Source organism: Brienomyrus brachyistius, unplaced genomic scaffold (assembly GCF_023856365.1).
Source record: "Brienomyrus brachyistius isolate T26 unplaced genomic scaffold, BBRACH_0.4 scaffold53, whole genome shotgun sequence".
Classification (NCBI taxonomy): Eukaryota; Metazoa; Chordata; class Actinopteri; order Osteoglossiformes; family Mormyridae; genus Brienomyrus; species Brienomyrus brachyistius.
Window position 1 is genome coordinate 2139368 of NW_026042328.1, and position 25190 is coordinate 2164557.

Consider the following 25190-nt stretch of genomic DNA (forward strand, 5'->3'; position numbering starts at 1 on the left):
CACTAGCTAAAATAGAATTTCTAATATCAAGAATTGGCATCTTAATTAGTTAAAACTGAATTTCTGATATAAACAATACACATTATATCTAGTTAGAAATGGATTTCTGTCATCTTCTAGAATTAATTAAAGTGGAGAAGGCAGGTCTTTAGCATTGTCCCCGACTGGAAAACTGCGGTGTTTCACTGGGTCTTATATAACTTCTGAAGTGTGTGTGCATATATGTGTATATAAGATTGTCAATGTAGAGGTGAGATTAAATCATATTTAGACATGCTAGCTTTCTCCAAAACCACGCAAGAATGCTATCCTCAGCGGCATGCCTTCCAGCTATTTCTAGGCGGCAACGTTTCGCCGACTGCACCCTGACTGTCCGCCGGCTCGCGCCCTCCCCCCGGCGACTGCACCCTGACTGCCCGCCGGCTCGCGCCCTGCCCCCGGCGACTGCACCCTGACTGTCCGCCGGCTCGCGCCCTCCCCCGGCGACTGCACCCTGACTGTCCGCCGGCTCGCGCCCTCCCCCCGGCGACTGCACCCTGACTGTCCGCCGGCTCGCGCCCTCCCCCCGGCGACTGCACCCTGACTGTCCGCCGGCTCGCGCCCTCCCCCCGGCGACTGCACCCTGACTGCCCGCCGGCTCGCGCCCTCCCCCCGGCGACTGCACCCTGACTGCCCGCCGGCTCGCGCCCTCCCCCCGGCGACTGCACCCTGACTGCCCACCGGCTCGCGCCCTCCCCCCGGCGACTGCACCCTGACTGTCCGCCGGCTCGCGCCCTCCCCCTGGCGACTGCACCCTGACTGTCCGCCGGCTCGCGCCCTCCCCCCGGCGACTGCACCCTGACTGCCCGCCGGCTCGCGCCCTCCGCCCGGCGACTGCACCCTGACTGCCCGCCGGCTCGCGCCCTCCCCCCGGCGACTGCACCCTGACTGTGCGCCGGCTCGCGCCCTCCCCCCGGCGACTGCACCCTGACTGTCCGCTGGCTCGCGCCCTGCCCCCGGCGACTGCACCCTGACTGTCCGCTGGCTCGCGCCCTCCCCCCGGCGACTGCACCCTGACTGTCCGCTGGCTCGCGCCCTCCCCCCGGCGACTGCACCCTGACTGCCCCCGGCGACTGCAACCTGACTGCCCGCTGGCTCACGCCCTCCGCCCGCTGCCCCCGCCAGCCTTTGTGACAGGAGGCCCCACCCTCTCTCCCACGGATGCATATACGAATGACAAGCGAAGCCACAAATATAAACTGCTGGAAAACTTTTCCCACGGGAGCAAAGGCAAGTTCTCCCCCCAAACTGGAACAGACGTCAGCCTTCTGTGGTGTCAGATACTGTGTGACAGAATACAGTGTCTCTCTCACACGACTTTGTGAATGCAGTGTCTCTCTCATACGTCTTTGTGAATGCAGTGCTTTTCCTCTATATTAATGCCAAGCTTAAGCGTAAAGTCTCTCCATCTCTCCTAGTTTTAATCTATTCTTATTACCCAATCAGAATTCAAAAGCAGATACTAAAAATGACTCCTTTTTAGTGTAAAGTGCTGATGCGTATGGTACAAAACATCTAACTTCATCCTTACTTTATTTTTAACATTTATTAGTTTGCTGCAAGTCTTAAGGCTCTCACCAGTTAACAAGACCAGATAGTACCGGTAGGTATCATGGCTGATTCTAGGAATTCGTAAGGGCATTAAAGGGGTTATTATTCATACAGTGGGGCCAAACTTATCATTAGACATGTGCTTGGAATTGGTGAGTGACAGGGGAGGTGGAATCAGCTCTCAGCTGGGGGCAGTGCCCCTGTGGCCCCGCCCCTCTACATGCCGCTGGTAGGTGTGCAGAATGAGGTCACTCAGGGGCTTCAGGTTTAGCCCTATCAGTTCGAATGTACTACCACTCCTCACCATCAGGAGGAGCTCTGTCAAATCGAACGCAGAAACAACCGTTAGGCCAGCTAAGGAACATGTGGAGGATCACCCCGCTGGGGGGTTAGCAGGGTGGGCGGGGCACACGGAGGACCACACAGCCATCCTGGGGGTGTCCCCCTCTGATCTCAGCATGAAATCTGGCAACACACTGATGATCGGACGATCTGCCGACCATCCAGTCGGCTAGAGCACTGCCGTTGTGCAGCGGCGGAGGAGATAAAGCGAGGAAGCGAGACTCAGACCTCGGCCCAGAGGGACGGAGCCGGGGAACAGGGGACAGGTTACGGGGAATCCAAGACATCAAAGGACCACGAAGAGTGAGCGGCCCTCTGTCACGCCGTCTTCACTCCTTACGCTCGGCTACATCCTGCCTATCAATCTCAGGAGCTTTCAGCCCCCCCCCCCCCCCCCCGAGCACGAGCACGAGCGCAGCCCCACTGCTCCGCGATTCTGATCTCGAGGGCCCTTAAGGAGCTCCCTGCTAACTGCTGAACACAACATTTCATCGGTGCCCATTTCCCTTATTCTACCTGATTTTATTTAGCCCTGAGTGAGAATAGATAAATATGCATAAATGAACATGCAAAAATACGAAAGCAGAGAGGTAAGTAACACATTCAGAACTGAGCATCTGACAGCAGAATATTTATATTTAATAATTACTAAGGTATCATGAGCAAGTCCTCGGAAGTTCCGCGTTTCACTAGCGTGCAGTCAGGTCTGTGAGTGAGTGCGGCTTTTCCTGATTGGCCATCCTAACCCTAACCCTGATAACAAACGGAATCATTCACGCTGGCAAGCTGCCTCTCTGTGCTGGAACACAAAACACTCCGCTTTCCATGTGATATGGAGTCAGGCAGGTGGAGAAACACGCATCTGGCTTTTCCATGTAAACACCATCAGAGTTTTGACTCACTGACCTTCCCATCGCTGTTCATAACGGGAGCATAACCGTCTCTCAGCAGCTCTGGCTGCATTTTAAAGGCGGGCCTGTTCTGGAGAGTCGCCGGGCTGCGTAATATTCCCTGACGCGGATGCATTCTGTAGATCGGCTGTCTAGCGTTTCTCCATCAAGCCGCTTTTGAGTTAGTCTATCACAGGCTCTTATCTGCGTATAAGACACCTTTCATTGCATTAGGACTGGCTCCAAAGGGATTGTCTCCTTAATAACAATCAAATAATAAAGTCAGAATAACTGTTCATGCTAACATTCAGTTATGCAGCAGAAAAAATTAAACATTCATCTTGAACCTGGACACTCAGGTACCAACTGACCCACAGACACTCAGGTACCGACCCACAGACACTCAGGTACCGACCCACAGAGACTCAGGTACCGACCGACGCACAGACACTCAGGTACCGACCCACAGAGACTCAGGTACCGACCGACGCACAGACACTCAGGTACCGACCCACAGACACTCAGGTACCGACCCACAGACACTCAGATGCCGACCAACCCACAGACTCTCAGATACCGACCGACCCACAGATACTCAGGTACCGACCGACCCACAGACGCTCAGATACCGACCGACCCACAGACGCTCAGGTATCGACCGACCCACAGACGCTCAGGTACCAACCAACCCACAGACTCTCAGATACCGACCCACAGACACTCAGAACCGACCGACCCACAGACACTCAGGTACCGACCGACCCACAGACTCTCAGATACCGACCGACCCACAGACGCTCAGGTACCGACCGACCCACAGACGCTCAGGTACCGACCAACCCACAGACACTCAGGTATCAACCCACAGACTCTCAGATACCGACCGACCCACAGACTCTCAGATACCGACCGACCCACAGATACTCAGGTGCCAACCGACCCACAGACGCTCAGGTACCGACCGACCCACAGACTCTCAGGTACCAACGCACAGACACTCAGAACCGACCGACCCACAGACACTCAGGTACCGACCAACCCACAGACACTCAGGTATCAACCCACAGACTCTCAGATACCGACCGACCCACAGACTCTCAGATACCGACCCACAGACACTCAGATGCCGACCGACCCACAGACACTCAGGTACCGACCCACAGACACTCAGATGCCGACCGACCCACAGACGCTCAAGTACCGACCGACCCACAGACTCTCAGATACCGACCGACCCACAGATACTCAGGTACCGACCGACCCACAGACGCTCAGGTACCGACCGGCCCACAGACTCTCAGGTACCAACCCACAGATACTCAGGTACCAACCGACCCACAGACACCCACTATTATAACACGAGTTGTGGCAGCAGTAGAGAGCACTAGTCTGCATTGCAAAAAAGGTGTGAGAAATTAAAATGAACTGCATATTAATATGTAATGCCCTGGCACAGTTAATTTTACAGGAGCAATGCAGGTTAGTTGCCTTTGTTAAGGGTTAGACATCAGGAGCCTTCTGATGAGTTAGGGGTCCAAGCTCTTAATCTCTGCCCTGCTGGCCTGCCAATTGCCTGCTATAAAACAGGTAGCCTCTCTGGTGCCTGAATGCAAATGAGCGTTTCAGTGCAGAAGGGAGTACAGCTTCTGAAGGGGTACGACAGGCTCACCTTCTGGCCCTCTGCGCCCGGCATGCCCTGTGGAGGGAGGGAGGACACTGAGGGTTACGCTGGGGAGACACCGCAGGGGACCTGACACAGGGGGGAGTCGCCGCCAGACAGCCGCACGGCTCGGAAATCCGCAGCCAGTCAGAAGCATACATATACAGAGGCCCAATGAGAATCCATATCGGTATGAGGCCTATCCAATCACTGAACACACAATGAACACTTACGATTGGTCCGGGCCGGCCGATCTCCCCTGAGCTTCCCTACGAGACAGGAAGGAAGCACGTCTTCCGGTTACTTCATGAGAATTTAGCATTGATCATTATAAAGGCCACACAAGCACAGAGGCACGGTTACGGTGCTCTCCGCTTCCTGTAATGTAAAATAGACTCACAAGTCTGACTTTGTCAGAAGGACTGTTTCAGTTTCTGCCTTTATAACGGAAAGTTCAGGAAGTCCCCCGTAATACATAATAGGTTAAACGTTTGTTTCCTCACCGATACCTTTTTCCAGTGATGTGCCACAGCGGCTAAGTTTAACCGCGTCACAGCTGGGCCTTTAATCTGTAAGAAAGCAATGTAACAGAGTAACCTTCATTTCACTCTCTTCCATTCCACTCTCTTCCTTCGTAAAAGTCTTTTTTTTGTCTCAAATTTTTCTTTCGTATAAAGTGTGCAGCTAACATGAATGCAGCTATGGCAGGTCGTAGCGTTTATTCACTTTGTTTCTCTTTCCATCGGTTTTAATTTCATTTTACAATGAATGTCATAAACACTCGTATCGACTTTTTGCAGGAGAGGCCTGTGGTGCTGAATATCAATGAGATGCACATATTTCGGGGAGAGACCAGCTAGCTGTCCGTCTGTCTCCGCTCCGAGGACAGAAATGTGCCATTAGCCGTCTGAAATGTAGCCGCTGGTAGAGAAAACACAGCACTGCTTGACTTTCACTGCATTACAGTTTCACGAGGCGAGCGGGCTGGCTGAGCACAGGCCTCACCACGGGTCCTGGGGGCCCGGTCCTCCCTGGCGGCCCGGTCCTCCCTGGGGGCCCCTGCAGTCCTCGATCACCCTGCGCACACAAGATTATGAGATTGTCTCACACGGAACACTGGACTGGCTTTCCCTCGTTCCTAGCAGAATGGGGGGGCTTGCCTTGAGTCCTGGTGGTCCAGCATATCCCGTTGGGCCTGGCGATCCCGGTTCACCCTGTCACACGGGCAGAGGGACAGAACCATGGTGTTATTTAAGGGGCTCGGTGCAATGTCACGCCATGGCCTTTACCGGAGCGAGTGTATTCTGGGCGCCATTCACCTCGTTCCCAGCCGGACCTGCTTCTCCGGGAACTCCTGGCTGGCCCGGCTTCCCCTTCAGAAAGACAGGCTTGTCATACACCCAGTGAGGAAATCCCCCCCCCAGCCCCATGTTGATACGCGACTGATTCACTCGCAGAAGATAATCAGTTACAGTCTGATGATGCGTGCAATGTGACACTGGGATGCTTTGTAGCTCTGTGGGGTGAGACTCTGTGCCTATAACCAGGTGGTTGCTGGTTCCAGACTCATACCCCGTTTGGCCCAGTGTGGGTCCTGCACACTGGCTGAGCCTCTGCTCTGACACTGAAACCTGCTCTCACCTGTTCATACGGCTTTGGTTTTATGGAGAATAAGATGGGTTATGAGAAAATGACTCAATTTCCCCATGGAGGTGAATGAACTATCGCTATTATTACATTACAAATGTACATTTTGCGGAATTTGAAAAGCAGACGACGCACGGTAACAGTGCAAACACAGGTGTTAATAAGCTTCAGCATTTGATGAAGCTTATTAACTTCCACACAAAAACCTCAGCGGCGATTTGGGGATTCAGTCAGTCTGACGCTTTTCACCAAAGTTCCTCCATTTTAATGGAGAGGTGTGTGGGTAGAGAGAGACACGGGGGGAGGAGTACTCACAGGCTTACCGTCAGGGCCGGGGGGGCCTTCACGGCCCTTCAGTCCATGGAGACCCTGCAGGGACAGAATACATGCAGCCACATTGGCGCTGTGCAGGCACACTGGCGCTGTGCAGGCACACTGGCGCTGTGCAGCCACATTGGCGCTGTGCAGGCACACTGGCGCTGTGCAGGCACACTGGCGCTGTTTGCAGGCACACTGGCGCTGTGCAGCCACATTGGCGCTGTGCAGGCACACTGGCGCTGTGCAGGCACACTGGCGCTGTTTGCAGATGGATGGCCGATCAGCTCTGCCTCAAGGGTCAGACACTCCAGTCAGTCACTCTTCTTCTTCTTAATCTCCTTACAAAGCTCTAAAATATATTTAGTTTCAACCTATATATATATTTGAAAAGTAAATCATTCAGGGTTACTGGGGCTGTTTTAAAATATCATTAAAAAAAATGCGGAGTTTTTAAAAGGTTTGGTGAGATTTCTGTGTTGTACCGTGTGCGGGATCGCCAACTCCAGAGAGTTAAGGTAGGGTCCATTTTCTACTGGCACACCCAAAGAAAAGCAACAGTGTATAGATATTCACATAGCAGAAGGACTGAGATTTAGGCTGGGGGGGTGGAAGGGAGGCTTACCATGGGCCCCGGAGGGCCAGGGGGGCCTGGATACCCACGGGGGCAGCGACAGTGCTCCACACTGGGGGCTCGGTCTGCAGGGCACTGCACAGGGTGAGACACAATACCCGCTGACTGGCACAGACTGGCAGGCACGCGTGGCACACACACAGCTGCAAGGATCGGCAACTCACCCTGCTGTCCACCTGTGCAGAGAAAGATGCAGAGAATGAGTGAATATCACGAGCGGTGGGCAGGGGAGCAGCAGGCAGACAGGTGAGCGGTGGGCAGGCAGGCAGGCAAGTGGCGGATAGGCAGGCAGACGAGTGGCGGGTAGCCAGACAGGCAGGCAGACAGACAGGCAGGCAGGCAGGCAAGCGGCGGGTAGGCAGGCAGGCGAGTGGCGGGTAGACAGGCAGGCAGGCAGGCGAGCGGCGGGTAGACAGGCGGGCAAGCGGCCGGTAGGCAGGCGGGCAGGCAGGAGAGCGGCAGGTAGACAGGCGGGCAGGCAGACAGACAGGCAGGCAGGCAATCAGCGGATAGGCAGGCAGGCGAGTGGCAGGTAGACAGGCAGGCAGGCAGGCGAGCGGCGGGTAGACAGGCGGGCAAGCGGCCGGTAGGCAGGCGGGCAGGCAGGAGAGTGGCGGGTAGACAGGCGGGCAGGCAGACAGACAGGCAGGCAGGCAGGCGAGCGGTGGGTAGGCAGGCAGGCAGGCAGGAGAGCGGCGGGTAGACAGGCGGGCAGGCAGACAGACAGGCAGGCAGGCAGGCAAGTGGTGGGTAGACAGGCGGGCAGGTAGACGAGCAGCGGGTAGACAGGCAGGCAGGCAGGGGAGCGGCGGGTAGACAGGCGGGCAGGCAGACAGACAGGCAGGCAGGCAGGTGTGTGGCTGGTAGGCAGGCGGCCAGGCAGACAGACAGACAGGCAGGCAGGCGGGCAGGCAGACAGACAGGCAGACAGGTGAGCAGCAGACTCACCACAGAGATGATCTCACATGCTGTCTCTCTCTCCGCCTGCTGTGGGTCACAATACAGCCTGAGCTTCTGCACCTCGATCTGAAAGGGAGGGAAGCACAGAAGCACACAGAGGTGACTCACGCTGGCATTCTTGCCCCTTTAAATTACCAAATTACGGCCGAAGCCTGAGGAGCTCTGGGGCGGTGTGGGTGGGGGGGTGGGGGGGAGATTTCCTGGCTCTGATTTCAAAGCTAACGGCATTAGCACTGAGAGGGACCACAGACTGATGTAAATTACGAATGCGATTAGTCAAACTGAATGCATCAGTGCTTAGTCAGAATGAAATGCATGACGCAATGCCTAATGGGACCTGAACTGCACTGTGGGCCTCTGTCTCCTATGGAGACCACAGGGGCCCTGACATAACAAGCAGTGATGGGTCTGGCGATTAACAGGCAGACCAAAGCACTGGTGGGCATATTTGTGAACAGTCACCTGGCCACTCCTGATTGACAGTGTTATTAACCAATCATATGCAACTTAGGCAATAAGAACACTGGATAGTTATCCTAGGAAAAAATAATTATGATCATGCTGTAAGAGCCCTACACCAGTGTTTCCCAATACAGTCCTCGGGGACCTGCATACAGTCCATGTTTTTGCTCCTTTTTTTGGAGCTGGGAGGGAGCAAAAATGTGGACTGTCTGCTGGTGTTGGTCCCCACATGCCAGCTTGGGAAACACTGCCCTAAACTGTCAGATTAATATAAAATGGCTGAGAATAAACTCTGCCCCGAAATGCCCCTTTTAGCCGATGACACGGATGGAAACGCGACCCACCGGGACGCTGACTCCTGTCCTGGTTGCCTTGGCGACCTGCGTCCGGCCGTTGATGTAGATGGGCATGACCTGGTCCAGGAGCCTCTCTGCCACCAGCACGTTGTCCAGGAAGCAGGCGACGCTGCGGGGCTGAACCTGCAGCTTCAGGTGGTGCCAGTCGCCATCGAACAGCCTCTGTGGATGAGCCGAGCTCAGCACGACACCCCCGAGTTCAGCACGACACCCCCGAGTTCAGCACGACACCCCCGAGTTCAGCGCGACACCCCCGAGCTCAGTGCGACACCCCTGAGTTCAGCACGACACCCCCGAGCTCAGCACGACACCCCCAAGTTCAGCACGACACCCCCGAGCTCAGCACGACACCCCCAAGTTCAGCACGACACCCCCGAGTTCAGCACGACACCCCCGAGCTCAGCACGACACCCCCAAGTTCAGCACGACACCCCCGAGCTCAGCACGACACCCCTGCGTTCAGCACGACACCCCCGAGTTCAGCACGACACCCCCGAGTTCAGCACGACACCCCCGAGTTCAGCACGACACCCCCGAGCTCAGTGCGACACCCCTGAGTTCAGCACGACACCCCCCGAGCTCAGCACGACACCCCTGAGTTCAGCACGACACCCCCGAGTTCAGCACGACACCCCCGAGTTCAGCACGACACCCCCGAGCTCAGCACGACACCCCCGAGTTCAGCACGACACCCCCGAGCTCAGCACGACACCCCCGAGTTCAGCACGACACCCCCGAGCTCAGCACGACACCCCCGAGTTCAGCACGACACCCCCGAGCTCAGCACGACACCCCTGAGCTCAGCACGACACCCCCAAGTTCAGCACGACACCCCCGAGCTCAGCATGACACCCCCGAGCTCAGTGCGACACCCCCGAGTTCAGCACGACACCCCCGAGCTCAGTGCAACACCCCTGAGTTCAGCACGACACCCCCGAGCTCAGCACGACACCCCCGAGTTCAGCACGACACCCCCGAGTTCAGCACGACACCCCCGAGCTCAGTGCGACACCCCTGAGTTCAGCACGACACCCCCACACCCTTCCCAGGACAGCAAACAACACCTGTGTCAGCACTTTATATGAAATGAGAGGTGAGAGTTACTGTAATCCGTGGGCGTAAATGATGTGGGCATTGGGGGGGGGCTGTAATAATCAAAACCAGGCAATACAACCGCCTGAAATGGGTGGAGACCTCAACCCCCCCCCCCCCCATGCTGAACCCAAACTTACTGTCCTTTGATCGTTAGGGTGAGGGTGAGCGCATCGCTCCACGCACCAGCTACAGTTATAACTCTTTGCAGATAATTTGTCCAAACCGAATGCAGCATTTTCTCATTCGTTCTGGCCCGACCTACAGGCTGCCAAGGTCGCGCTCATGGTGTATGAGTATATCTGAAAGCGCAGTATGGTCTGCGTTTCATCTCTGCTGCTCACCCTCTGCCCCTTTCCTGCTGTGTTTAAGAAACGCTCCCCTGTTCTCCACTTGCATACTTTGCGTGTGATTTTTAACCCCTTAAACAGACCTTAACGGCCCCCTCGCCGAAGCGAGCCGATTGCAGCTGGCTGTTGGTGCTGGTGGTGCTGAACGCGATGGATCCGCCTTTGCCGTCGAGCGTCACGGCGACCTGCACGGCGCCATCCCTGGACAGGATCCTCCACAGGTCGAACGCTTCCCGGTCGGTGGGCTCCTTCAGCCTCAGCGTGGCCACGAACACGTAGGCCGGGGGCAGGCCCTCGGGGAAGACCCCCCTGCAGACAGCAATGTGTACCGGGAGGTGATAAGTACCAAACCCACCCCAGGCTGTGAATGTGAGCAAGGAGGCAGGTCTAAGCCTGCAGGAGCATGTCACACAGGACGACTTTCCAAACACACATCTTCTCTACTTACTGTACTTCCATCGTGTTTACTGAAGGAAAACAGTGACCACTAAGGAGCTTCTGGCTGCAGTGATGTAGCAGAGCCAGTGCGGGCCAGTGCGGGCCAGTGCGGGCCAGGCGGAGGGTCACCCACCTAGTGCTCTCGGTGATGTCCACTGCGTGGCTCAGCATGTAGGCCCCCTCCGACTGCAGAGAGCCCGGCACCTTCACGGCCTTCCGCTCAATCCTCATTCCCGATATCAGCTCGAATCCCTTCTCGTGCTTCAAACCCACAGGGATTTGTGCTGGACAAACAGACTCTGAAGGGTTAAAAATAACAGAAGATTACATACAAGAGCAGAGGTTTTCTTACTTTAGTATGTGTATTTTAAATTTCTCTTATATTGTTTTTTTATTGTATTTGTAACTTGTAATATGCTGGTGTACTGCTGCTGGAAACTAGAATTTCCCAGAGGAACCTTCCCGAGGGATTAATAAAGTTCTATCTATCTATCTATCTATCTATCTATTTAGCTCAAGTCCTAAAAAAACTGGGTCACTAGGTGATAGGTAATAATAAACATAAGTACGTAGTAATAATAATAATAATAGTATTACATTTGTATAGCACCTTTCACTAAACCAAGGACACTACAAGGAGGAGAAAAAAAAATCTGTACAGGGAGAGTAACGTTCATTAAACAGGAACGTTTTTAAGTCAAATTTAAAAGTGGAAATCTTAATAAATGCAAACAAGATTACAGAAAAATTTCACTTTACAAAAAATTCTTCAGAGTCACTAATACAGAGTAACGAGTAACAGAAGGTACTGCTAAATCTGAGCCGCTCTGTCTAATTATCAAATGTTCCAGAACATTCCGGCTGCCTTGTGGTCACATCTGCTTCTCACATGTGTAAGAGCTTCCTTGTGGCTGCTGCTGTCCACTGGGCTCCCTGGTCTGGTTCTGTGAAATCGGGTTTGGTTCGATGCTCAGTCCTGCCGTCTTACTGAAGCCGTTTAAGCAAAGCAGCAGCATCCTCCGGTCTAAGAAGGGCCCCTCCCTCGGTGTTTCCCAAGCTGGTCCTCGGGGACCCCCCCCCACTGCTGCACGTGTTTGCTTCCCCCCAGCTCCCTGCGAGGGGATTCCTGAGGCCCGGCTTGGGAAACACTGTCCTTTATCTGGTCATCATCTGAAACGATGCCCATATGTAAGGAGTAACCAGGCTTAATGGCCGCATTCTCACTGTTATAGTACGAGAAGGCAGACAATGTCAAAGTGCACTTTCCACTGGCTCAGCTTGGTAGGTGATTATCTCACTTCCTGTTATTTCTTCAGTGTGCGTGGGGGCAGACATTTCGGTGGCTTGGAGACGACACCCCCCCCCCTCCCCCCACGGGAGCAGAGGTTTCGGTGGCTTGGAGATGACACCTCCCCCCCCCCGCCCCCACCACCACACGATCAAAGCTGTTTTTATTGAAAACCACCTTCTCTGCTTCACTGGGCTGCACGGAGAAGGAGAGCAGAGCAGTGAGTCGTCCTGCTTCTTTAAGCACTGCCTGCCTCGCCTGTGCTCTGTTTTGGACAAAAGACTCCGCTAAGTAGATAAAGGCTGATGTGAATGCTGAAGTGTGACACTGCCGGCTATAAAGGTGATTATACACGCCGCAACGTTGCCAGGCAACAGCCAACCAGGAGATCGCATCCGGATCTGCATGATAGCGAAAAGTTCTCCGCTGCCAGTGAAAGTTTTTCAAATAAAAATCTGGTGCCCAGTATCAATGTGGAAGGGGCCTGAGTAGCATTGGGGTATCGTCACCCTGAGAGCCTCACCCTCACACAGCTTCTGCTGCATGGCGCCCAGGATGTACCCAATGGTGGTGTAGTCCTTGGCGTACAGCACGTACGCGGACGAGGGCCTGTTGGCAAAGGAGACCAGCTCGGAGCTGGCCACCTCGCTGCCCACTCCCACGGCGAACAGCACAATGTTCTGGGCTCGGGCTTCCAGGGCGGCGTCCACCACGTCATCCTGCGACTTGCCGTCTGTCACCACCACGGCGATGCGGTGCCGGGCCGGCCTGGGCGACCAGGCGCTGGAGGCCGGGGGGAAGACGTGCTCGCTGGCAAACCTGAGGGCACGTCCCGTCTGAGTGTTGCCGCCCAGGTAGCTGATGGCGCCGATGGCCCGGATGAGGTCGTGAGCGCTCTGGTGCAAACCCAGCGGGACCTCTAGCCGTGGCGTATCGCTGTACTGGACCACCGCCACCCGTGTGTACTGGGGGCCCACCAGGAAGCTGCTGGTGACGTTAATGAGCCACCTCTTGGCCGTGTCGAAATCGGAAACACCCACGCTGGAAGAGCCGTCGAGGATGTAGACCAGGTCCATGGCTGCCGTGCTACAGCCTGCAAGAAGGACGCCGACCTCAACCACGGAGATCATCTATACACCAGCACGCACTCTAATAGCACTATAATACAGCAATATAATCATAACATTCATATGCAAATTAACCTTACAGCCACGTTCACTTAACCTACTGTGTCCTCTACCCTTCTCAGGCATAGAGTACCAACTCCTGAGCTTCTCAGGAGAGACACAGACTACCAGGCACAGAGTACCAGGTATAAAGTACCACGCATACAGTACCAGGCATAGAATACCAGGCACAGAGTACCAAGCATAGAGTGTCAGGCACAGAGTACCAAGCATAGAGTACCACGCATATAGTATCAGGCATAGAATACTAGGTACAGAGTATCAAGCAGAGAGTACCAGGCACAGAGTACCAAGCACAGAGTATCAAGCACAGAGTACCAGGCATACAGAACCAAGCACAGAGTACCAAGCACAGATTACCAGGCACAGAGTACCAAGCACAGATTACCAGGTACAGAGTACCAAGCATAGAGCCCCAGGCACAGAGTACCAAGCATAGAGTACCAGGCATACAGTATCAGGCATAGAATACCAGTTACAGAGTACCAAGCATTGAGTACCAGGTACAGAGTACCAAGCATAGAGTGTCAGGCACAGAGTACCAAGCATAGAGTACCACGCATATAGTATCAGGCATAGAATACTAGGTACAGAATATCAAGCAGAGAGTACCAGGCACAGAGTACCAAGCACAGAGTACCAAGCACAGAGTACCAAGCATAGAGTACCAGGTCCTTACCTGCACAGTTTTCCACCTGAGTCGGCTGGGCATGCTGCAGCAGCAGGAACATCAGAGTCCACCCCAGCATCCATGTCTTCATTGTATCTCAGCAGGCTTCCCAATATATCAAACCTTAAAATAAAGAGAGATTTTACATTCTTTAGGAGTCACTTTTATCCAAAGCAATGTACGTTTATGAGAAAGCAGGTTCAGTCAGTCCCTGGAGCAGTAGGGTGAAGGGCCTCATCAGGGGCCCAACACTGACATCACTATGCCCACCCAGGGATTAGAACCAGGAAGTGTCCAGTCACAGGCGCAGCATCCCAACCCGCTGGGCCACACCCATTAATGACAGCATTTGGTCACGGAGCACGTGTTTGCATTCGCTGTTACTGATAATGGGACATGTGGTGAACATGAGACGCAAAAGTGCAGAAGATACTGGAAGAAAGATTTGCTGTCCTACACAATTCCTCAAGAAGGAAACGAATCCCGTGAGAAAATCTGAGTCTTACTCTCCAAAGAACATACAGCAGCTGTCAGCCCGACCGCACACATGAGGCTTCGGTCTCCCAGACCAAATAGCCAGGACACAGCCAGGGACCGATTCACAGCCAGGGACCGATTCACAGCCAGGGACCGATTCACAGCCAGGGACCGATTCATTTGCTCAGGCTCTGAAGACAGACGCCCAGCGACTCCAGGCAACATCTCAGGAAGCTGCAGAAAAGGCTGCTCCTGTGTTTGCTGGTGGTGCCCATTAATTTCATGCTGAGAAAATGTAACAGCGCCCCCCCTCCCCCCCCCCCCCCGCCCCGGACACGCCACCTCCTCAGTTACTGGTTATTAATATCAATGTATCTTTGCCTTAATTTTAAAAATCTGACTGCAGCAGCTTAGATGAAATCATACAAAAGATAGATGATAAACAGGAATTTGCAATGTGGTACCGGTGACCATTTCTCACACCCTGGTGTGTCGTGCGATAACGACATGTGGGAGGATGCGGGGGGGCTGGGCGGGGGCTTTCACATTCTCACGTCTCAGATGTAACACCTCTACTTTCACAGGTACATCTGTGGAAGGTTCTACAGAAATCTTGTAACACGATGTGAAAACGAAGCTGTCCACACTGCAGATAGTGACAGCGAACGTCGCTTTGACAGAGAACAGAAACCAAATCTATAACAGATCACTTTCCCCTGATAGACATTCGGGCTCGTACACTTTTCACCATAGTCCTTCAGCACTTCGTGGACGGGGGGGTCTAGCACCCCTGTGCGAGCTCCATCAAAAACATCCACTGCAATAATAAAGCTTCACTGCACTAATAAATAGTGCACTGAATGAATTATATTCACTGCAAGGAATGACCATGTTTACTGCACTGATTTCACATTATGGACATTAGGCAATACAAAGGGTCGGACTGGAAAACAAAAACTGGCAGTTGATTCAGAAAGCAGAGTGTAACCCATCACTGGATTAAGCTGTTCGGCAAGCTGTCACCTATCACCATACAGGCCTTATGCGAGGTCTGTGATCAGGTCACTGCGTGCTTATCTCGACCCGCACTGCGACTCTGCTGCCAGTCAGTCATTTCACAAAATGATACACTGGGAGAAGCAGACACTTCTTGTGATATTTCCGGTTTTCTTTATTTCAGTTTCATTGCAGTGCCAGTGACAGGGCCGTTAAGCAGCTTACAACTGCAGGCAGCAGCACTGAAAAACTAATGAGATGGGTAAGTGAAAGGGCAGGTTAAGCCTTCCCTCCCACTGCCATCGCCACTCTCCCCTTGGCAAGTTATATTTTCCTTTTTGCCACTTCGTTTAAAGTAATGAAGGAATCAGACGATCAGATGATCTCTCAGCATCTTTGTTCTAACCCCATCTGCCGGCCACGATTAGCTAACGTCACAGAGTTGCTCAGCAAGATTAATTATGCGGTATAGGATGCACCGCGCTTGAGTGTGAACGGTGTGAATGTAAGTGTTTGTGTATTTATGTTTTAGATAGTAAATGTCGCACCCGTGTGATGTTTGCCGTGGAATGCATGCGTTTCCTTAGCGTGTAACACGGAGTGCCGTGTGAATTGTTAGCTTCTCTCTATGTGCCGCTGCTGGTACTAGAGCAACAGCGGTTGTAAATAGAGTATCTTCCATTTCGGAAGAGCTGCCATCCCCTGTGCTTAATAGAGTCATGCGCCCGATATTAATGGTTTTAATGCGCCCGAATTTAAAGGCTCACACGCTCCTGTTAAGAAATCTGTCGCGTTCTCGTGTGATTTTTATTAAAATGTCAACAACTGCTGTCTACAACCTCTGCTGGCTGCTTATCATTAAGCCACGAGCGCCATCTGGCGGACAGCAGAAATGTTTTGTGAAACACCGATGTAGCGCTTATTTATTTTCAGTGTCTTTCTTTGCTTGTTTATTATCTCACAGAAAGGAAAAAAACATGTTACGACAGCAGACACTTTAAACTTAACTTGGAGATGCCAGTCAGCCTAAACTTTTGTTACCCAATGAGCAACTATCCAACAACAGGCCTGCCTCTCAAAAGGCCTGATATGAGTAATTAACAGATACTATCCATCCATCCATTTTCCAAACCGCTTATCCTAGTGGGTCGCGGGGGGTCCGGAGCCTATCCCGGAAGCAATGGGCACGAGGCAGGGAACAACCCAGGATGGGGGGCCAGCCCATCGCAGATTAACAGATACTAAAGATTTTTAATTATTTGAAAACATTTTGCTATTAATATCATCCATAAATAACACATATATGCCTACATTTCCCCTCCCCGTGCTGCATATGATATATAAGTAATAACAGACCATATTCCTACATGCGTCCTGTGTATGTTTCGCTTGTGAATACGGTCATGATAAAATAGACACTCAGCATCTGCACAAGCTTGGGCAATAACGCGAAAAAATCCGTCAAAACATTTTCTATTCAACTCAATTCTGGCAGGATCTGTTAAGAAAGTAATTTGAAGGAAATTGTCAGTATTTAGAAGCTCAGTGACTTTCGGGTCACAAATGGTCCATTTTTGCATGTCCATAGCTGAGCACAGAGTAAAAATTTACTGTCAAAGATGTATTTTTAATTGCTTAAGCAAAGGACTAAGTTTCTCATTTTTAAGTCTTTGTTCTGTTAATCTAAGTTTCAAAAAATGCTCCTAGAGAGAGAAAAAAGAGACATTCGGAAAGAGGCAGCGACGAGTCACATGGGGAGATAATTGAGGTTATGGGTTATATGATCAGTGGGGGTTAAGAGAAGCTGAGATTTTATAGTCATGCGTCTGAAGGTATCGGGGGCCATTCGAAGTAGACATAAGCGAGACTTTTCCAGAACCCTGCAGAGATCTTTTACACATGCGGGATTTTCAATGATGATTCCTCACAAGAAAAAAAAAATCAAGATGTACATCAGGTTCCATCTTCATATTGCAGCCGGCTTATTGTTGACTAAAACCTCAAAGAGAATCATGGTTTGTGCTTCTCCTTGACAATCCTGCTGAAGTGCTAAATTATCAGCGATGTTGCAGAGAACGCACAGCCTGCATAGACGTCCCTACATGATACCATGGGACCACTAGCTTTGAAATGACAACAGCAAGCCTAGTAGTTTGTATACATCAGAACATACAGGGGACGGTCATGTCACTGTAACCACAAGGTTGCCTGTTCAGATCCCTGGAGGGCAGTTACTGCAGTAACCCTTAATAATATGACCCGCTCCAGCAATCCACTCCAATTTCTGAAACTTTCACTGCTCACTCGTGGTCGATGTCAGTGTGAAAGACCACATTGGCCTAAGCCCTCTTCCGGAAAGCTCTCTGGAACCACACGGAAGAGCAGGCGAGCCGACTGTGGCGGGTAGCTGCGTAACGGTCGCTGCAGAGTGGAGCGTCATGCGGGACGCGACGGCCAATGGGAATCCACCGCACCCCCAGAGTGGCCAGCACCCGCATGTCCACCCCGGAGGCCGCTAATCGCCAAGCCAGAGTCCTGCCGGAAAGGGATCGGACCTCGACTCCGGTGGGCCGGTGGCTCTGTGCCTGTCTGTTCAGGGGAAGAGGTGCTTCACCCCGAATTCGCCTCCACAGCCCCTTCATCGCCACATCACTCCCTAAATAAACCTCACCCCTGGGGGGTGCGTGTCCAGAGCCTGGCCTCGTAGCACACATGCAAGACAGGTACGGTACTGGGAAGCTGGCAGCTTCTGAGGATCAGAGAACTGTGGATGGAAACTGCATTGGGGATCACCCAAAAGGGCAAGCATGTCCTGGGCTCAGAATGTCCCCTGGTACCACTGCCAGCTTTACCGGTACAGCTTTACTCAGTAATAGTTTGGAAAAGAAAAAAAATATATATAATAATAAATAAATATAACACATTTGTAGGTATTTGTCACATTCTGTAATTATGTTCGAATAATTCGTTTTATTGCATTTTTTGGTAATAATATTAAAATACAGTACTTTAAAAATGTAAATTTTGTTACATACCTCTATTCCAAATGCCAAATTAATATATTCGCTCGTGAAGAGAATATCAAAAGCGGCTGTAGTAGGACTGACACATAAAACTTACAGGAGCGCAGGGTTTGATTCGCGGCCAGGAGGAGAAGCGCCTTTTATACGAAACCATCTGGTGACGTAGTTCTTCACGGGAGTTACTCCCTCTCTTATGAATGAGGGATGAGATAAAAAAAGAACTGTAAAATACCGTGTCGTACACTTTCCTGTTAAACTGAATGAGCCTGGCATCAGATATAAACCAGGGTATTTTACAAATATTAATAAATTTGTATGTTGGAAGTTAGTATACCGATTATTCTGAATATTATTACAGTCTTCTTATATACAGTAACAACTTACTATGTAGTTATGTAATGAAGTGTTGCAACATTTATTCCTGCACATATAAAGCGTAATTAGCAAATATTTAGTTATTCCAGCACCTTCAGTGGCCAGCATCTCGCGCGCCTTTACTGCGCGCTTCCGCTTCTTCGGTCTTACACGTGCGGCGTAGCGCGAGCGCGCGCGTGCGCGAGGCAGACAGCGAGGCGCGCCACCGAGCGTCCACGCCCACGCACGCAACCGCGGTGCGCACAAACCCCAGAATTAGCGAGACTATTTTTGATCAAAGCCACCGCAAGACATGTGTAGCCGTTTCCAAAACGGGACACGTAGAAGACGAGAAGACAAAGCCACATCAGAGGGGGGTGGAGGTGACTACTGAAGGTGAACCCCGAGAAAGCGCCTGTAATTAATACCGCCACTTTCTTTAGAATACCGGAGTCCTCACTGTGCGATTGCATGGCATTAAGATCAGTAGACCTACATTTCCTTCTCCCTCTGATCCATAATTGATATGCAGTCCCATTGCTTTGTAATTAAGCAGAGTTTTATATGCATATGCTGTAGTGCAGTGCAGTATTCTGTTTCATTTGAGATACAAATATGTATCGGACATGAATGTATTACTGGAATACGCGGGACGAAACGTTTAGCCTCATTTTAAAGAAACTGGCTCATAATCCGTTGAATGTTTATTAAAAGCGCAGTGCTTTGTTGGATATTTTCTCTTTAATCTCCCTGCGGCCGGGTTAGTGAGTCGGGGGTTCGTTTTTGACATGTTACCCTTTAATTCTCAGAGGAAGTGTAGTTAGTGATGATTATCGGTAATTAGAGTTCATTAAAAAAATAATTATAACAACAAGTCAATTATCTGCGTTTCACATGCAAAGATGGGCGTTTTGCATTTTGCGGGGTACAGAAATATCACCAGAGCCATATGTACACGTGCTTCATATTGCTACACCTCAACTCAAATAAAAGGCCAGGAATAGAGTGGTATGAATTGACACTGTGGTGAGTATATCCTGTACATTAGGCCAATATAAACATGTGTTACCCATGTTCTAACAGCAAAAGCGTTTCTTCAGAATGATGTGTGTGTTTTAGTGGAAAATGTTAAAATTTTTGGGGAACATCTTACCTAGTAGGTGGTATTTATAAGCTCCTAGTATTTATGGATTCCTGATGGTTCGGTGGCAGAAAAACAAACATGAACAAAAGAGGAACATTGTTTTAGAACTTTCAGCTGGCAGTGGCGTGCTCCTCCTGTCTGCCCCGTGCTCCTCCTGTCTGCCCTATGCTCCTGTCTGCCCTGTGCTCCTCCTGTCTGCCCTGTGCTCCTCCTGTCTGCCCCGTGCTCCTCCTGTCTGCCCCGTGCTCCTCCTGTCTGCCCTGCGCTCCTCCTGTCTGCCCAGCGCTCCTCCTGTCTGCCCCGTGCTCCTCCTGTCTGCCCCATGTCTGCAGGACCCATCCGTCATTCGCCGTGCTCCTCCTGTCTACCCCGTGCTCCTCCTGTCTGCCCCGTGCATCTCCTGTCTGCCCCATGTCTGCAGGATCCATCCGTCATTCGCTGTGCTCCTCCTGTCTGCCCCGCGCTCCTCCTGTCTGCCCCGCGCTCCTCCTGTCTGCCCCGCGCTCCTCCTGTCTGCCCCGCGCTCCTCCTGTTTGCCCCGTGCTCCCCCTGTCTGCCCCATGTCTGCAAGACTCATCCGTCATTCGGGGAATTCTTGGAAAAACCCCAAAAATATTTCTTGCTGAGAGAAAATTCGATTCAATTTCATTCATTTTAATATAGCGCCTTTCACAACAGAGTCATTCCTAGGCACTTTATATGGAAGAAACATTAAATATCATTAGAGAGAGTAATACAGAACGGAGAAAAGGAGGGAAAGAAATTAAATAAACAAAGTCAGATAACAACAGAGGGGAGGAACCAAAAACTCCCAAGTGGGGCAATGGGGCACATTTTTGTATTTTGTAATAACAGAGCTTTAAATTAACCAATTGTTTTAACAATTTAACGGTTAAAATAAATCATTAAAAGCAAAATGAATGTAAAGGGCCATATTGCTTGGAAGTTATTTGCAGGGGGGGAGCTCATGCATGCCAAATGCTCATTTATTAACTGCAATACGATATGCTGAAGGAGTTAAGTTGCGATAGTTATGTTATCTGTCTGACAGTGCTCCTTCTCATTAGATTCACATTTCAAGAGCAGTACTCTCAAAAATGACCTCTTGGCAGCTGAATGGAAAGACTTGAAAATGTCATATTTGACCCTGGGAGTTTATATTGAAGGAGTTGAGTTGAGATACTTATATTTTCAATATTTATAGTTCAGATATGCTTCTTTCAACTGTATAAATTTCATTCCCATCGCTAACTATCTACACAGTTAACCACGCCCCCGAAGTAGGGGGTCCTGTGGGGGATTTTTCACCTGTGACCATTTTCAGATGGCAATATATCAAGGAATAAATGGTCATTTAGAATGAATTTGCATCTGCTTACAGTATATTCCTCAAATAACAAAAATATAGAAGAATATTGGATGTAGGTGTGGTGGTGACCCCACAGCTTGGGGTCAGAATCCGAAAAAAGTGTCTGAGGTTGAACCAAAAACTGATTTTTGCAGGTCCATAACTTTGAAGTGCTTCCCCTGAGCTTACTTTTCTAAGATTCTGAAAGAGCAGGGAAAAGAAGGCCAGGACAGCAATTTTCAGCTCTCTGGCATGCTTAGAAATTAAGATATAATCTCCTGAAAACCCTTAGAAATTATATGCACGATTAGCGAGTACAGAAAAGGGGCGTGGCACCCAAATTTGAAAGGGCCATAACTTTGGACTGCATCAGAATTTTTCAATAAAACTTGGGGAATTTTCAGTGTTCTCTATAAGGATCAAAATACCAAGTTTTCACACATCAAGAAGAACATCCCTCCCTCCCTGGACCAACATCCGTTTGCCTACCGGTCAAACTGGTCAGCTGAGGATGCCATTGCACTGGCCCTCCACACTGCCCTATCACACCTGGAGCAGCGGGACAGCTATGTGTGGATGCTGTTTATTGACTACAGCTCCGCCTTTAACACCATCTCCCCATCAAGCTGGCCATCAAACTGCACAACCTTGGACTGAACACACACCTGTGCAACTGGGTCTTGGACTTTCTGACCAACAGACCACAGACAATAAAGCATCTTCTTCTCTGCATGGACTCGTACGCACCCGTACTTTCAAAGTGCTTGTGGCCGCCCGAACTGCGAACGCATGCGTACACTGGTTTATTTATATTACTAATAAATATTATTTGAACAGGTTAAAGAAGTCAGGACAGTTCTGGGTTTGGACCTCATTGGTCCACTTCGTAAAACTGTAAGATGCAATAAATATGTATATAAATATGACAGATTTATTCACAAAGTAGGTCGTGGCTGAGCCCTCGAAGTCCAAGTCTGCATCTGACGTTTCTGCAGCTATAATCGGAAAGCTGTACACATTTGGTCTTATCAGTAAAATCATAACAGACCAAGGAAAAGATTCAATGAGGTACCAGGGGAAGAAATATTTTATCCTACTGAAATGTTTTTGTTTAGTTCCTTTTTAGAGATGGACACTGATTGCCAGTTTTTGCATTACTTCTCACTTTTTCGTATTTTTAATATATGTCTATGTAACCCCTCATATGTCTGCGTTGTGGTTTTCACTCAAAGAACGAGGGGACGTGGGACCATTGAGCGATTTTATTCACCCGGCACAAACAGCACAGAATTGGGATTCCGCGGGGCAGCACAGCTTGAGATACATAAGCATTGCTAATATGGGGAGAAACGGAATATTAGCTATCCACACGTGTGGTTTCAAAACTTCGACAAAAATTCACTCAAAACTACATCAACAATAAGACAAAGTACACTGACATCATCTACAAGGTGGGAGGTGTAATCCCTATCAATCACTGTTAATTTGGAACGTTCACTAAAGTATGGATAATTAATTACATCAGAGCGCTGTTTATGTAGAATTTACCGCAGGCTTAATCTCCAAAATTGAGAGAGAACCAAGCAGTTCTACCTGATACCACTAGAGGTCAGTATATGCGAAAAGCTGGTTCACACATGAGTGCAAGTGGAAATAAAACGTCCACTGTTACATCTACTAAGTTTGCAATGTTCCCTGCAAGAATCACTGTTAGTATACGGATCAAATAGTGACGTACACTAAAAACCAGTGTGCGCATGCGTCCGCAGATCGGGCAGCCACAGTGCTGTTAAGGTCCCTCCTGGTGTCATGGGCGACATCGCGGACCCGTCGGTCCCCAAATCGACTACTATCCCATCCCAGCTACCCAGCTGGCCAGCGTGCAAGCTGGTGGAGCTTGTAGGTGTCCGCAGGCATCTTACGTTAGCAAGATAAGTTTGATGATAATTAATGCAGCTAGCGAATTACGCGAAAACCTATTATTTGGGGGCACAATAAGTTATCATATTGACCAGTAAACGACAAGAAACATAAACGACACAATCAAAGAAAATCTGCTGCCAAGTGAGGCAGCCCTGGCACTTGCCGCTTGCTGCATGCTGACCGCGCTTCTCTACCGGCAGGCAGCCTGTCGCTCATCCTGCTGGTCCCGGGTGTAGGAGGTCGGATTTCGGACCGTATTTTAAACCGCTGAAGTTGTGGCAGCGTAGTTGGAACAGCGAAGATAACAGGACTTAATATCGTAAAGCAGAAATAAGAGGAGTGAATATCACCGCTTGAATAATAAAGATGCGGATAAAGCGTTTTTCAATATGTTCAACTGTTTGTTCTTTTGTAATTTATTTTGAGGCGAAAATAAATTAACTGAATTCATGAGTCTCAATTATAAAGATGTACTTTAAATGCTGTATGTTTTGGAACTGAATTTTGGAAGCCGAATATTTTTGTGTTGAATATTTAAGCAATGAAATTACAAATGAAGTGTTTTCAGTTGAAATATTCAATGTTTAAATGTACACATATATTAAATTACAGTCCCTAAAAATTCAAAGAATCATCAATGCAATGCGTTTTTATTCGATAAGTGTAATTCAACGTATTTTTTTTTTCATGAACAACTTTTGTCATTAATTTACTTCCATAGTTTGGAACAGGAAAGATTACAACTTCTTGACGAAATGAAGAAGAGGAACAACTGCCAGATCATCAGTGAAAAACTAGAATTAACATTCTCCATACGCAGACAGGAAGTTGTGATACTTGTCAGTGACGTCAAAGATAGCCTGCTCTTTTTGATGCAGCACAGGTAATTTTATATTTTTATTTACCTTTATTTAACCAGGCAAGACAGATTAAGATCATGTTTCTTATTTACAACTGTGGCCCGGAAAGGGCAAAAACATTTTAAGAAAGATACATATATACAATTTAAACAAGATTACGAAAAAAAAATAATAATAAAGAAATGAAGCAAGAAACAGTGAATAAGTTGCATGATTACGAAAAATGTCATAAAATATTATATAAACAATAAGAACATTGGAGCAGCAATGAAAAGAGTAGCAATGACTTGGAGCGGCTAGTCTAAATAATAGCGACACGCGTCTTTAAAATAAGCTGAAATCCGAGATTGGAAAGCTGATTTAGGAATGAAATTATCCAGTTTTAACATTTTCTGCAGGTCATTCCAGTCTCTAGCAGCAGCGTTCTGAAAAGACGACAGGCCAAGTACAGAAGTAGCCTTAGGAACTGTCAACAGAATCAGATTAGCAGATCGAGTATTATACACAGAAGTAGAAAAGTGTAACAATTCCTGTAAGTAAGGAGGGGAAAAACCAAGGAGAGTTTTGTAAATAATCATAAGCCAATGGATTTTACGGCGGGTGTACAATGAAGACCAGTTGAGAGAAGAATACAGGGTACAATGATGGGTTTGAAAGGAGCATTTGTTATGAACCGGATGGCAGAATGATAAAGAACGTCGAGCTTCTGAAGCTGAAGCTGAATATATATTAATATACAGAATAACTTGTGCTACTTAAGATTCTGTGATTTATATTTACTACTTGTGCCGGTTAACTGCGTCTCATTCTGTACAGATAAATGATGAATTGAGAAGGATCACCACCGTTAACCTGGAATCAACATTAATGGCAAAACTGGACCAATACTCCCCGAAAATAATGGTCTTGGATTCTTCGAGAGGAGGGGCTACAAAAATTAAGACCCAGCAAATTAGGAACATGTATGGATAAATAAATTAAATCTAGATTTTTTTTATATAATTAACAGGCTGTTGTGTTTGTTACATTAGCTAATCATGATAATGAATTAATCTCATGAGCATTGTGGTTTGTCTTTTACTTGAGAGTGAATAGTGAAGCTAAATTTACTATTTGCACAGAAATAAAATTTCAAATGCAAAACCACTCGATTTGTACATCTTTTACTGTGTTCTCTATTTCAT

At 49.5% G+C, this 25190-nt stretch overlaps 1 protein-coding gene and 1 long non-coding RNA gene across 3 annotated transcripts in view; one reads left to right on the top strand and one right to left on the bottom strand.

Annotated features, from left to right (window-relative positions):
- Nucleotides 1-18533, bottom strand: part of si:ch211-106n13.3 (vWFA and Collagen domain-containing protein) — a 41625-nt gene extending 23092 nt beyond the window's left edge. The window contains exons 1-15 of the mRNA XM_049000833.1: nucleotides 18390-18533; nucleotides 13891-14004; nucleotides 12548-13117; nucleotides 10870-11035; nucleotides 10382-10607; nucleotides 8845-9018; nucleotides 8027-8104; nucleotides 7070-7153; nucleotides 6445-6498; nucleotides 5802-5855; nucleotides 5643-5696; nucleotides 5488-5559; nucleotides 4986-5051; nucleotides 4716-4751; nucleotides 4492-4518 (exon numbers count right to left, since the gene is read on the bottom strand). Coding sequence (XP_048856790.1) covers nucleotides 4492-4518; nucleotides 4716-4751; nucleotides 4986-5051; nucleotides 5488-5559; nucleotides 5643-5696; nucleotides 5802-5855; nucleotides 6445-6498; nucleotides 7070-7153; nucleotides 8027-8104; nucleotides 8845-9018; nucleotides 10382-10607; nucleotides 10870-11035; nucleotides 12548-13117; nucleotides 13891-13972 — 1743 coding nt within the window. The 5' untranslated portion in view covers nucleotides 13973-14004; nucleotides 18390-18533. The remainder of the gene's footprint in view (nucleotides 1-4491; nucleotides 4519-4715; nucleotides 4752-4985; nucleotides 5052-5487; nucleotides 5560-5642; nucleotides 5697-5801; nucleotides 5856-6444; nucleotides 6499-7069; nucleotides 7154-8026; nucleotides 8105-8844; nucleotides 9019-10381; nucleotides 10608-10869; nucleotides 11036-12547; nucleotides 13118-13890; nucleotides 14005-18389) is intronic.
- A 436-nt stretch (nucleotides 18534-18969) lies between these two features.
- On the top strand, nucleotides 18970-25098 carry LOC125724020 (uncharacterized). 2 transcript variants are annotated; one of them, XR_007387117.1, is made up of 4 exons: nucleotides 18970-19127; nucleotides 23868-24029; nucleotides 24405-24538; nucleotides 24823-25098. It is a non-coding gene; the product is annotated as an uncharacterized LOC125724020 (long non-coding RNA). The 2 variants fall into 2 exon arrangements; XR_007387116.1 differs by lacking the exon at nucleotides 24405-24538.
- Nucleotides 25099-25190: the final 92 nt, after the last annotated feature.